The sequence below is a fragment of the Cyanistes caeruleus genome, chromosome 4, assembly GCF_971803275.1.
Source record: "Cyanistes caeruleus chromosome 4, bCyaCae1.hap1.1, whole genome shotgun sequence".
Classification (NCBI taxonomy): domain Eukaryota; kingdom Metazoa; phylum Chordata; class Aves; order Passeriformes; family Paridae; genus Cyanistes; species Cyanistes caeruleus.
The window spans coordinates 42,161,920-42,176,703 of NC_141704.1; the positions used below are offsets into that span (position 1 = coordinate 42,161,920).

General features: G+C 35.9%; 1 protein-coding gene across 4 annotated transcripts in view; it reads right to left on the reverse strand.

The window, feature by feature from the left end:
* The window catches only part of TMTC2 (transmembrane O-mannosyltransferase targeting cadherins 2), a 268,691-nt gene that overhangs the window by 10,403 nt on the left and 243,504 nt on the right, over positions 1 to 14,784 (reverse strand). For all 4 annotated transcript variants that reach the window (XM_086887822.1, XM_086887824.1, XM_086887826.1 and 1 more), the window contains one exon: positions 12,685 to 12,748. In XM_086887822.1, the coding sequence (XP_086743948.1) occupies positions 12,685 to 12,748 (64 nt within the window). The remainder of the gene's footprint in view (positions 1 to 12,684; positions 12,749 to 14,784) is intronic.

A 14,784-nucleotide genomic window follows, 5' to 3' on the forward strand; every position in this document is an offset into this window, starting at 1 on the left:
TACACTATTAGCATTAAAACATGTTCATTTTTCCAATCAAATAAAATGTCATTAGAAAATAAAAACACCTGCTGAGAATGAATGTATTATCCATTTATTTTTGCTCAGATACTCATCAAATACATTGGTACACAGAAAAGGTTGTAAGCTTTTCCTAGATGCCTGTAACAGGCATATAGCATTAGAGTTTCTGTTTTTCTGGAGAACAGACAACAACTGCAGACTCAGAAAGAAGTCATGTTGATTTCTAGCCTTGAAAATTTAACTAAGTTCTAGTTATGGGAATCTGAATATAATGAGATTTCCAATATTTCGACTCAAATGTTCAGTTGAACATTAAATTTCCAAAAAGCCTTTGCACCTTTGGCTGACAACTGAATTAAATGCTTGAGAACTAGATTAATATTGGTATAGCTGTATGTTTTTCCAAACTATTTAGGTATTTTTAGTTTATATAAGGCATTGCTTTCAGCCACATTGTGTAAACAATTATGTAATTTGACATAGCTGGTCTGAGCACAAAGAACAATAATACTGTTAATTTTTAAAGGCTTCCATCATGCACAATCATTTTATCAAGAGAGCCCGCAGACAAAGTGTGGTCTTACAGCATTACTGAAAAGAAGACTCTGAGGTCTAGGAGATTCTGAGGCATCAGAATTTTTTCTTCCCTTCTGTCCTTTTTCATCTGGCTCCTATCACTTCCATGCTAATGCAATAAAGTTATGCCCAAACTTGTCTTGAGTTTGATTTTTACGCACAGAATTATGAGAGCGGCTGAGAAGAGATGCATGTACTAGAGGTCCTTTGCAAAATGCTGAATTACAGTGTTCTGTATAATTCATAAAAATTCATGCCTTACTTTCTGGCAGCCACTAACCTGCAGGTGGTTCCCTGTACAGTATTTAGCAATTAAATGCACAGTACATATTAAAATTATTAACTTCCACAGTAAGTCCACAGATTTAATTTTTATTCTTACAGCCTAAATATTTCAGGACTGCAGTTTCTAAAATTTGGTCTTTTGATTGCTAATAGTTAAGACCACTGGGCACTAATTGCTCACCAGGCTTTTACAATGTTGTGACTTCTAAAAAAATAAAATTACTTGCAGCTAGGGTAACCTTATTTACCACATCTGAATAGTGAGATGTGTTTACAGTAATTAATATCAATAACAGCAAGACACATTCAGTGGTAGATCTACACATTCTACTCTGAAAGACTGCACTTGATGCAGCATATGCTGACAAATGCTATTTATCAAATAGAAGTTTTTGTATTTGTCAGACTAAGGTTTTAAGAAATGGACATACAATGCTATAATTTAGACAATATTTTCCTTTTTCAAAAGTGTTAAATTAATTACTTCTAAAGGCACAAGAGGACAATTAGTATTTGCAGGACTAGCACCAAGAAATCAAAGTTCAATTTCTGCCTCTGAAATTCAGTGTTAGAAATTATTCAGTGAAACCAGATGCTTCCTCCAAACTGGTCCAGAAAAAGTCCTCTATGGCTGGAGCAAAGTACAATCCAGGGTCAGTAGACTTAATAAGCAATTTTGTAGTTGATGACTCAGTTGAGGTTATTTTGCCTCCATTTTTACTACACCTATCACTCATTCTATATGAACACCACAGGATACCACAGAAATTAACTTTGGATTCTACCAGTGAACTGTCTGTTCAAGCTCATTTTTCCACCCAAACCAAAAAGTCTGTCTCCTGTGCAATTTCAATAATCTCTGTTCAGAGAGCATTTTCTTCCTCTATTGTGGGTAAAACAATCAATTTTTGAACGAATCAGCAAAAAACCTCTATTAATGCAGCTATCTGAATAAAATTTTCCAAACAATTAATGAAGGATCATGGATCTTTCAAAAAGGACAGAAAATGTCTAATCTAATAATTTCAAGTGTATTTAAATGCAGTCAAAATGTGTAAAAATGAAGTAGAACTACTGAGTTGCAATAGAACTCCACCAAATAACTCCACCATGAACATATTAATCATTAACCCCCATAGAATCTAAGAGACATACAGCAAATCTTATGGAATTTCATCTAGGGTTTTATTGTGAATTTTATTTACTGTTGCTGTTTTATTGGAAGAACTTTATATTTTCTTTCATGCTGCAATTGTCTGCAATGAGCTTGAGGCAGCCAGATGTTGAGGCAACTGGCACTATTACAAACCATAATGTCAGATTAAAGTTATTTATTGTTAAGGAAGACAATCCTTATTGGAACACCTGAAGAATTAGTAAAACTTCCTCAGCTTAGTAATAAAGCTGTTCATTGTATGGGAGACATTTCAATAGGGTAGGCACATTGGAATGCACATTTGCTCTCCAGTAAAACTAACTGTGGTAAACAGAATCACATGAATGCAAAATGAAGAGGTAACCAATAAACAGTGGGGTTCAGACAGTCTCAAAAAGGGACTGTTCCTTGGGGGAAACAAACAACTCTCCATTCCCTCCCCACTGCACCTTCTCATTTGCAGCCATCTGATCTCTAGATTAACTTTCCAAGGGAGTATGTTCAAACTAATGCTGAAGTTACTCTGAAAAACAAATTCAAAGCAAATTACTTCATACAGTAATGTCAGATGCCTGACACCCATCCCCTTCCTAGCGGTCTGCAAATGTACAGCTCTTCTCAGGCAGATCTCAGACCAAAACCAGCCTCACTGCAGGGCATTTCTCCTCTACACAAAAAAATATGTTCAACCCAAAGGTGTGGGAGGGTGGGGAAGAAGACCATCTGCAGTAAAACCATCTTGCGAGAAAGAAACTTTCTCCAGAACTTGTGGGGGGAAAAAAATCTAGTAGACTATGTCAATACACAACTAAAAATCATTCCTAGATTGAGAAATACATCAGAACTACAGATTAGGAAGAAAATTAAACAGTTATCTATAGCAAAACATCCTATTGAGAATGTACAATTGCCAGGTTCATTTAATGGGCATTAAACCCACATTCTTATGAGTTCTAATTGTGTGATAAAACCATTGCATTCTTTCTAAAATCAGCACTAGAACACTCAATTAGGAAAAGCCTTGCTGGATTATCTTTTAATTGAGTTCAAACAGATGGTTTAATTTCTGAAATGCTATTCTACTGGTGTGAGTTCTCTATTTCATGGCATTTTATTTCTGATTGACACCAAGGGCAAATTTACCAGGCAAATGCAATCTTTCTCTCTCCAGGAACTGATGTAGGCAGCACAGTATCCCCTGCCATATTACTGTCATACTGTTAAGCACAATCAAGTGCATAAATCTATCCATGATACACTATCTTCAATTCCACAGTTTTAGCAGAGACCGCATCTTTACAAACTACTACCTCTCATCCTCTCAAAGCATAATTCATTTTATTTAACTCAGTAGTACAAATCTAGACTATTTAGTTTCCTATTAATTAGTTTCAAAAAACCTAGTTTTCAAATTATTTAGTAAATGAACATCACAGCTGAGTACAAACACAACCATTGTGCAGTATTTTTCATTCTTGAAGAGTAAGCACAGGAAAAAAAAAATATCTGTCTACTAAGATATGAATGAAAAACACTAAAATGCTAGATGAAACAAATCTGCACTCCAAGGGACAGGCCTAGATGACTTCACATCTTTTTCTTTCTTCAAGCAATTTTGATGGTGGATTGATCATATCTATACACGAGATAAAGACTTCATATTGGCATAATGAAAATATGTATTTAAAAAATTGTGAGATTTCCATTCAAATTAACTGAGGTGCAGTCCTACAAAATTTCTGAAGTCTTGACAATGAAATAGCTCCAGTATTATTTGGTATGGGAATACCTTCACTTTGGAGAATTTATGAGCCATCCAAGGTGAATTACATCACCTAATGGTACTGGAAGAACATGGGTAGGTGCTCAGAGAGAAAACAGAATCTATAAATTAATACTTCTCTGATTAACTTCTTGAGAAACATACAAAACCAACAATAAATATGTATGATTTTTGTGAAAACATGGTCTTTTTCTGTTTTGAAGTTTTAGTCACATAACATTTTGAACCTGTGGGCAACCAAGCCTACAACAGAAAAATGGTTGCATTAACTAAAATACCCTGAGGTACTTCTGGGTTTTTTGTGAAGAAAAGACTTTCCTTCACAGAAGAAAAGCATCTCCAAGCAGCACAAGGGATTGCCATCAGAAATACTGAAAACCTGGTATGACCTATGGGCTAAGTGAATAGTGTATGAATTATTTGAGAATTTCTTTCTCCCAAACTGTGTTATGCAGAAAATTACTGTTTCAACAGTTCTTGGTAAGAGTAATTGATTATTTAATTGAGTTCTAAATGATAAATAAATTAGAAAAGGGGAGTTAGTATATAGATGCCTATTTCTAACATTTGTTTTCCTGTAAGTACACATTTCACTGTTCATGAGGTTGAATGACTTGCAAAATTACATCAGTAAGTAGACTGTAGAAGGACTAATATTTATGAGAAATTTGTAAACATTTTTATAGCTAAAAATGAAAGGAAAAACACTCTGAATTACCATGACAATGAGCTTCTGGCTTACTTTGCTGAGTACTTAAGCTAAAGACAGCTCATAGCTGCCTGCATACTTTCACATGAAATCAGAACATAGAGAGTCCAATTTCTCTCTCATATGCAGGAGAAACAGAAGCAACTCTAAAGTCAATGATGGCACTGCAATGCAATATCTGTGTGAGCAGAAGAACCTTGAATGTATTTTCATTTCAGTAAATTAGAACTTGCAAACAACTTGCAAACAGACAAAACAATTTTGTATTGATTAGAATATCAATGTACAACAAATTATTCTAGATGGAAATAAACAGCAACTTAAATGCATTTTAATTCAATTTCAAAGCTCACAAATTACACTGAGCAAACCATTTTATCTCAGACATTTGTGTGTTTAACTGCTTGTAAAATCAGGAGAGTACAAATCAACCCCCTAACTCTCAGAAAAGTGAAGATGTGAACTGTAATGACAGTATTTCCAGCTTGTTCCTCTGCATCTTACACAAAGATGGATCACAATATTTAGAACTAGATTTAAGTAGTCTATAATTGCCCAAATGTACATTCAATCTTTGCTTTTACAGAGCTGCTACAATGCAGGAGAAAACACATGTACGATTTTCTGGGGTAAGACAATAAATATTCTCATGTATTTCCCAAAGGAAATTCAGTGTTTTCCACAGCTGAGTAAATCGGTTTTCAAATTATATAACTCATCCTGATATTGTACTTCAGGTACAGGTAAATATCCCCATTCCAGTGGCCTGTATTCTTTCTTTGTCCCTTGACAGAGATCGCAGGGATGGAAAACACTCTATGAGGTTTTTTGTTTTTTCTGTTGTGTTTTTTTTTAAGGTGGGAGACACTAATCTCCACTGAAGTAGGAATACTTTAAGATTCAGAGCAACGTCCTGTACAGAAGCCTGTCCTGAAGCTGACAATTGTGCACAAAAACCTGCCCAAATGTGTAATAAAAGTGTTTCAGAGGGCTGTTAACAAATATAATTGCAAATACAGAAAGAAATAGTTTTGTTCAAAAGAATAAATACTGTTTTTCCTGAACAGCTGGATGTAAATAACATATCTGCCTTACACTTAGCCCCAGACAAGAATGACCTGAAAGGGGTGAAGCAAAACAACAAGAGAAGTGAGCTGGAGACTAATAAGATTCAAAAAAAGCTCAGGAGGAGCAGAGAGACTTGGATAAGAGCAGAGGAGCATGGGGAAGTATTACATAGGGATACATATTCCCTATCTACATAGGGAAGTATTGATATTCCTGTGCAAACACTGAAGAGTCTTTCTACCTGAAATGATGGGAAGCTTGCATTCAGTTAATATTAATTTTCTTGAATTTTTCCATTCTGCACAACATTTAGGCTAGATCACCCTTGCACTGTGCAGAATGAAAAATGTCACATCTATTCTGATATCAAATCTCAGAGTCATTTTTTATGGTGTTTCAACAGGGACAGTCTAACCAATTTACAGTAACCAAGAAGGGGCTCTCTTGAACTTTTGAGATCAGAGAATGATACCCTCTTCTCAGTAAGGGTGTTCCACTGTCTCCTCTCCGAGTGGAGCTGATCCATGCCTAAGCATCCCACGCCTGTATCCGTCTGAATTCAAACTATTAAAAACATGTCATCTGGAAATACAGTTCTCATCAGTCATGCCTATTCTTCTCACGAGGAAGCCATAGTACCTGCCTGAAAAGTCCTGCATGCCCTGTAACAATTGCTTGAGTCTTTAGCAGGAAGAGAGGAAGAACTGGATCCTGGGAGTTTTCTTTTTCCTCACACCTTCAACAGGAGCAAAGAAAGGAGGCATTTTCAAGAGGCAAAGAGCACTGCTGGGCTGGAAGGAATCCACAGCCATTCATATTATTGAGGCAGAAAATTTGGCACACTTCAGAAGAAGCCTTAAACAATGTGAGGCTTAGCAGCAGCTGGTGTGGGTAGTAGGAAGATGTGCAGCCCTGACACAAGGCAGGAGAAGCTGGGAGCATCTCAGAGGGCACACAGGCAGTCAACAGAGGCTCCTGCTCCACAGGGCCCACTTTTAACTTTCAGTACAGGCAGACAACTGAACAGATGAATCTGCTGGATGCTAACTACTTAAAAACACAGCTCTGTGGTCATGCCATAGCACCAGTAGATAAAGCTAAAATATTACCATGTGCTCATTATTTTGAAAAAAAAAAGTAAACAGGCAGAACAACATTTTAAAACAAGGATTTGCAGCTGTAAATTGGAACGCTTTACTGGCAATAATACATAAGTGTTAAAATCATATATATACTGTTTCTCTAGGGAATTATCTGTATAGCTTTATCTGTACTATGCTCCAGAAACCAGGAGTACAGATGGCAAGGCACTCCAGTTGCATATGAACAACAGGGACTAGGTAGATCTGCTCAAAAGAGCTGCAAGAGCAATAATAGATACATTACTGCTGAGGAATCTGCTGTATCCCTGGAGCAGTGTGGCAATGAGATTGGATCCACTGTAGCCAGTTTTTCTGTCAATTGAGGATCAGCTGCAGACAGTGCAAGAATTGCTGTTAACCCATCCATTACTGCCATCATCAATAGATTTAACATAGCAGAAACTCCTGAAAGAGTTTATGAAAATTCTCCCTGGTAATAACAGATGTCCTTAACAAAGCTGGCAAAATGTGTTTAAGTTTTTTCCCTCACAATTACTCCAAACCCAGTAAAGCTAAGTGAGGCAATTACTGAAAGTTCATGAGAAAATCAAACAGAAAATTTGGCACAGAAACATCGAAGGAAAAAATATATAATAAAGCAGATCTTGATTACAGATGTTCCAAGACAAAAATGCTGCATTTACTTTCTTTTTTAAAGACGTATGTACTATTGGAAGTATTTTCTTTTAGAAGTCCTGCCATGAATAAACCCCATGAATTATGAACACTTTCCCTAAGAAGGCAGTGAAAGTATGTTATCTCTAAGGTGCCTATGAAATTACAGTCAATTATGTAGAAATCACTAGCATTCTTCTTTCACCAGTTAGACAGCTTGAGGCAGAGATTATTGCAAGCCTGGAGCCCTTGGCATGAAATCTGTACTTCAGCATTGGGAAAAAAAAATAAAAATAAAAGAAGCACTTGTAGAAACTTCTTTTTAATATGATATTGTGTTAACTGATTACATAAGCCCTTCAAGTCAAAAAATGGTTTAGTCCTCCACATCATGATTAAACCATCTAGTGGAAATTGTATTTATTTTGCTTATAGGTACATTTCTCCTTTCCCCCTCACTCTCTGTGTGTGTCTTTATGTATGTTGTTACAGTAAGACATTTAATCAAGCCCTTTTGAAGTGGTAGAGTGGAAACAGCTGTATCTGACAATGTGCTGATGACATGGGGCTTAAAGCTGTCATGAGCTCCAGATTGCAAGCAGCACTAAAATGTGGTTGGGATGGTAGTGACTTACAGGTCATGGCACCTCCTTGAGGAATGCTCCTAAGCCAATCAGCTCTAGGTGGTGGCTCAAAGTCTTAGGGCTCTGGTGAGCTCTCTTTCATTTAATACTCTTGAGGTCACACTTCAAAGTGCCCTTTCTTCCCAAAAGCCATTGGCCATATGTGGGGGTTCTAGAGCTGCTTTTTAAAGACTGGCTGCTTCAGGCTCAGACTTAAAAAATTAGAAACGCAGCTCTATTACACAAATGATATCTTAAAAGTTGAACAAAGGCTGAAGCTTAAATGGGAATCTCACATTCTTGTAAAGAATGCCAATTTAAAGACAGTTTCCGGATGACTGAGTTTCCACTACAAAGCAAGCTTAAAGCTCACATTTTAGAGTGCCTAACAACTTGTTAAAACTATTTCCTGGTTTGTGAAGATTACAATATGTAGGGCACCCAGAAATTACCCCTGAACACAGCTTTTCTTCAGCCATACTCAGTCAGAATAATTATTGTATAAATGCCCAAGAAAATTATGGTTTCATATCCTCACGCAACTTAATTTGTTAATATTAGACTAATGTGATAAATGTACACTCAAGCCAACAATGCTAGAACAAACATTTATGTGCTTCTCAGTGAGAAGGCTCTAAAATCATTTTGTTTGGATCATGGTATAGCAAACAATGCAGTAACATATTTTTTGGAAAGCATTCATAAAGTTCAAGGGGCTAGGGAGGCTCATCTCTGTAGGTTACCTACAGACTTGAAGGAAGAAAAGAGAGTCCTGTAGGAAATAATTAATTGCAAATAAAAGTAGGTTTGTTTTCTGAACTGCTTCCTGGATTCCTCTCTACCTATTCCCTTTCCAGGGGAAATTGACCCTCTGAAAGCTAAAATAGACATAACTTTGAGAATGCTTGCTTCTTCAATAGAGACAAATTGTTCCCATCTTCAAAGCAGCAGTGTGTTCTACAGAAAATACTGCTCTTCTGAAATTTGTCTGGAAATTACTGTCATGGAGGATAAATACCCATCTACTGCAAATAAAGCCAATTGTGAACAATATTAAGAAAACAGCTAGGTCTGTATCTCAAACACTAATAGAGCCAGACTTGTTTTTAATTTACATCCAAGCTCCTTTTCAGCTGGTGCAGCTATTGTATCAAAGTGTTTTAATTCTTTTACCATCTGCAGACAGAAAGTGTATCCAAAAGCAAGGATGGCATTCAAGATGTGGATATACATTTTAACACACCTTTACTGTATTCAGTTGTTCCTTTGCTGTATATTTTTCTTGCAAATACTTTATTCATTGTAATAAGGCTTGTAATGAAAAAAATAAATTGTATTCTCAGACCTCTCAGAATTAGTTCAGTGATGAATGAATCATCCCCAATATTGCAAAAATAAAATCTTTTTATGATTGCTCTCTTAAAAACAATAGCTTGCAAGTTTCAGAGAAGTTATATTTTCTGTAACTGAATACTGTGTTTCTGGCAATGTTTTAAGCTGCCTTAGTCACAACTTTTCTAAAAATGGATTAGCTGAATGTGAATGTGACTCAGACATGAAGCTATATTGGTGCTCGCTGCTGCTCTCCAATTCTGAGACACTGAAATAAAAGGGCTTGTCTAGGAGACAAATGCAAGAGTGGAGACTGCTGTCTGGAAAAAGCACTAAAATAGCCAATTAAGTATCTCTGAAAGTTGTAAATCAGATGGCCATTTAAACTGGACATGGGTGAAGAAAAGCTCAGCAGAGCAGTTTCTAGATCCAAAGGGCTTATATATTAGGGAGCAGATAAGGAATTGTTGCGCATAGAATATTGTTTCATTCCAAAAGCAACAAGAATGGTTGAGAAACCAAAGAGAGGGATGCAAAATGAAAATAGAATGCTGAGAACAAAACTGTGTCATGATAGCTAAATGAGAATAAAAAAATCACTAATAATCAGTAAAAGATTGCATTTACAGTATTACTAAAATCTCTTCTTGCTCCTAAGGACTGTATCTTATAGTAGCAAAATTAGAGACATACAATATGTTACATTTGTAAAGAAACAGATGCAAGAGTGGAAATCTGAGATTTGTTTCAGGCTGTGCTACATGAAAATCTCACAGGAGCCAGTCATCGGTCTAAAAGTGATAATTTAATTGTCTTGGCACAGTGAAAGAAAGAAGTTGATAACAAAGAAGTGGATCTTCAACTTGGGATCTGGCCAAGTGACTGGGGAACCAAAGGAAAAAAGTCATACTGAAAAAAAGCAGAGTGCCAGTTTACTTGTGATGCTGCTCCATAATTCACTCATATCAAACAGTACTGTTTAAAGCACCAGAAGAAGGAAGACTCGTGTTAAACAGACCCTTTGAGCACTTAATTATACTAATAACAAGGTTGATCCACTGCACAGATTGAGACTTCACTGCTGCCACAGTATTCTCACTGAGAGGCAATTTGGGGTTAGACCTATTAGCAACTAAAGAGATGTACACAAATATACATACAGGTATGTGTTTGTATACATGGAATGGTAGGAATCTGTATTGAATACATGAATACATCTAGTAGCTAGAATTTTCTGTCAAGAAATGTTTCTAGACCATTAGTGATGGATGCAAGAAAAACCCCAACCCAAACAAAGATCCTTCAAGTACTTATTCTATTTAAGGATATTTCTTTATCATCTTGACTCACGTAATTTTGCTGATTCTTCATATTCATAAGACAGTGAGAGAATACACAGGCTATACAAAATCAACTGTGGGCATTTTCAGGCTGTGAAAATGGTTTCTACACAGCTCTGGACTGGGCCACTGCAGTCTCTAGACAATACCTTGATAAGCACCTGGTTCAATCCGCACTGGGCACATTTAATTTATCGGCACAGAGGCAGCCATGAAGTACAGAGTTCTTCAATAATTTTCATTCCATATTCTTTTGCAAAGATTGGAAGCTTCTGTCTTATCATGTACGCATTAAACTGCTTACTACCAAGTAAGCCTCCTCAAGTGGCTGCTTTTCCTCCCAGTCTGAAACTAGTGTGGTAAATTTGAGAGTTAACAACAATAAGAAATATGTATGACTACTTCTGGTTTTGTTTACATTGTTAAGACATACCCCTGTAAAGTCATCAGACAGTTGATAATGGCTGTGAAAATGGATACAAGTTTCCCACTCTGCACCAATAAAATATTCTTAAAAAGTCAGGAACCATATGCACACCATGCTTACCTATAAAATTAAACTATCATCTTGAATATAAAAGTATAATTATCTTTTAAAGAAAGCTGAACACCAGTATCTATTGGAGTTTTACTCACACTAATCAAAGTTAAAAGAAAGTTTCTAATATAAATTGTTTTGATAATCTTATTCTTCAAAAAGGATACTTTGTTCATAATATGTAAAGCTTGTCATCAATAATCAGAAATACCTAATCCTTAGAATACTATTGCTGTGAATTTGCTGTAAGACACTCCAAAGCCCTCTGAGAAACCTCACACAAATAACCATATATATGTATATATAGGGATATACACAATAAACTTATTTCTTAGTTTTGGGAAGAATTTTGAGCATACAACGAAGCACAGAAAAGAGAAATTGTACCAACTTGCAGACAGCTGAGGGAATGGACCTTAACCTTAACATTAAGGTTTCCTCTCAGAAAAAAAGGCAAAAAAGTATTGCATTATGCAAGCATTATGAATCACAAGGTCTTTATTGTTATTTCACCAAGTATGAAGTAGTTTTAAATAAGTAGTTTTCTGAGAGTTCTTAAGAGACAGTATGAAAATCTGAAATTCCGTATGAATAAGTTATTATGGGTTTTTTTATTGTATTTTGTTAGCTTGTCTTGAGTCTTCGCTGTTGTTGCTTTTGATTCTTAGCTCTGAAAACTCTTTTGCTTTTTTTTTTTACTTGGGTTTTTCCTTTTTTTTACTACATTTGCTGACTTGTATCCTCAAATTTGGCACTACAGACTTCTGTGACAGAAATTTTCCTAGGTTTGATTTATTGCATAGACATAGTGTTATGTATCTAAAATAAATTCTGCCCCATTTCTATTCATGATTTTTTCCTAAAAATGTGAAGGTAATTGAAAAGAAATGTAATATTATGTAAAAAATGGTAAGTAAAAAATATTTTATTTCTTTAATTCCTGATGCAATGAAAACTGGAAATAAGCTTCCCTTCTTAAAAACCATCTGTCACTTACTCTTACATGTATCTGCTCAAACAGTAAGTATTTCTTTGCCAATACACAACTACGTCAGAGATAAACATCTTTATGTTTGCTGAACAATGTTTGCCAGAAGTTCATGACAGATGAAAATGCATAAATGTATTATTAAAAATGCCTTAAACTGTGGCTCACAGTTCATTCTCTTTTACTAGTGAAGAGATGGAACTGGAAAAGCTTTCCAAACTTAACACATTTAAACATAGATAAATAAATCTAAATTTGGAATTCTTTTCCAAGTATGTTAGCCAAATAAGACTTATGGCTAGACCACTTCACTGAGGCAACTTGCAGTGATTGGTTTGACAAATGAACAGCTTCATCTAACTACCCAATAATTAACTATTCAAAGAACCTATATAAGACAGGCTGAGAGATCAAATGCTCCAGCAAGTTCTCCTCAACCCAAAGGGTTCAGTGCCATGGCACGTTCATCAACTTAAGCAATGGATACCATTAAGAAGGTACTTACATTAGGTCTTAATCCTGCTGCCATTTCATAATACTTCTCGGCCTCTTCATTAAGACTGGCTTGTCTATCAGGATGGAAAAGAACAACATAGTTACACCTCATTTTCCTCATATTAAAATGAAACCATACCTAAAGAAGCACAGCTAGAAACTAAATGCTGCAACAACTCCCTGCTGTTTAAGGATATTACCCTAACAAATGCACAAAATATGTAAATCTAAAAGTCTTCTTATGGACGTTTCAGAATGTCCATTAGCACAAATCCTCTTTGCTTCATTTTCTTTTTAGTTCTGCAGTGATATTAGTACATAATGGAAAGAAATACAGAAGGCTGAATTCTCATCTCAGGCAAAAACAGAGACATACTGGACTTCACCAGAAGAGAATGCGGCTCACTTTTTATCAGACATACTTTAAATTCTGAAACTGTATATTATACCATAATCCAGCTTCTCACTTTGTGCCCTCCCAAAACCAATATAATTACAGTAAAAAAAAAGTAAAAAAGGCAGAGAAAATAAAGATTTCTGAAAACCAGGTTTCCATGATTGAGGGAATTAATTCTGAAAAGAGTTCTGATTTCAAAATTTACTCACATAATTCTGAGCAGGCATTTAAATGTAAATCTCATATTCCAAGAGAATAAGATGAGTTTCTGGGTACCTGAAGCAGTATTAGCTCAACACTTTTTCTCCTCCTTACTACTACTGTCAGCATCTACATACTCCTAGTAGTTTAGTTTTTATTTCTTCTCATCAGTTTTCAGTTTAATATCTTCATATAAAAGTGCAGTATGTTGCCAAAGAAATCCAAACATGTTTTTGTCTCAACAGGCCCTTTTTATCACTTCTCTCAAATTCCTCTCTTCTCCTTTTGTCTCCATGTTATCAAATATCTCCATGTTATCAAATTGTGTTCAAATTTTGTTTCTAACCACTCAGATTTTAAACATTAGCCCCATAATACATGGACAGACAATTAATCCCAAACAACATATTTTGACAGCTATTGGTCTTGCGGGGAGAAAGGATAATCCCTTTGAAGTTTCTCACATAATTCCTGAGCAAGCTGAAACCACTTCATGACTAACAATTTACTAAACAGAACCTGGTTTCTACCTGTTAACTGTTTTAAATTACTTTGCACATGTATCATTGACTCAGCGGTTGCAGTGGTTAGAAATGATTGAATGTCTAAAAATATCCGTTCAACCTGCTTCCGAATCACTCCTGCTGGGCATCAGTAGCACTTGAAACGACTGCAAAAAAATTAATCTCATACTTAGGAATTTCAGGATTTACAACAAGGCACTGTAAAATGAAACATGTTACAGAGCGCTTTTTTTCCCCCCCTGTTTGCACAAATCTGTCAGGACACAAATCACTTCTGAAAGTGGTGAAATAACATACAGTAAACAAGGTGACCTTCCCAGGAGGCAAATACAAAAGGTACACTTAACCTCCAAAAAGAGTTGCTGGCATGTGAGTGTGGAACACATTAAAATCCTGTCCCCCTCTTTACACCAGTGGAAATACATGGCTTACTTTCCTGCCACATGTATATCTTGAAACAAGGATCATTAATTGACAAGTTGAAATCAGTTTGAATATATAGTTCTCCATTAAAAACAGTTTATGTAGAACAAGGTAACCTGGTCAGGAAAATGCTAGTCCAATTTCTGGGGCATTCAGCAACAGTTCCGTTAGTTAAGATGCTGCAGAATTCTGGTTCCCATTTTCAGTGCAAATCTAAGCTAGAAATTAATTATGCTAAGCCCTGAAACAGCTTTCCCTGGAGAAAAATTAAAGGCACAGAGGTAGGAAATTGCAGTAACCCTATGCCACTGAGCAGTAAAGAGCTCTGGATCAACGTCAAATAATGGAAGGACACTATTAAAAGTAACATAACTCACAGTAGAGTAAAATATTAGCTAAAGTGTTGATAAAAAAGCAGAGAGGAAGGAAAGGGAGCAAAGAGAAGTTCAGAAGATAGTCTTTTTCACAGTTACGAGCTATATTTTAAGCTCTATCTTGAATCTTTTCATGAGGACTGACCTTGAAAACATATCTGATTTTCCCCACTAACAACTAGCATCTGATC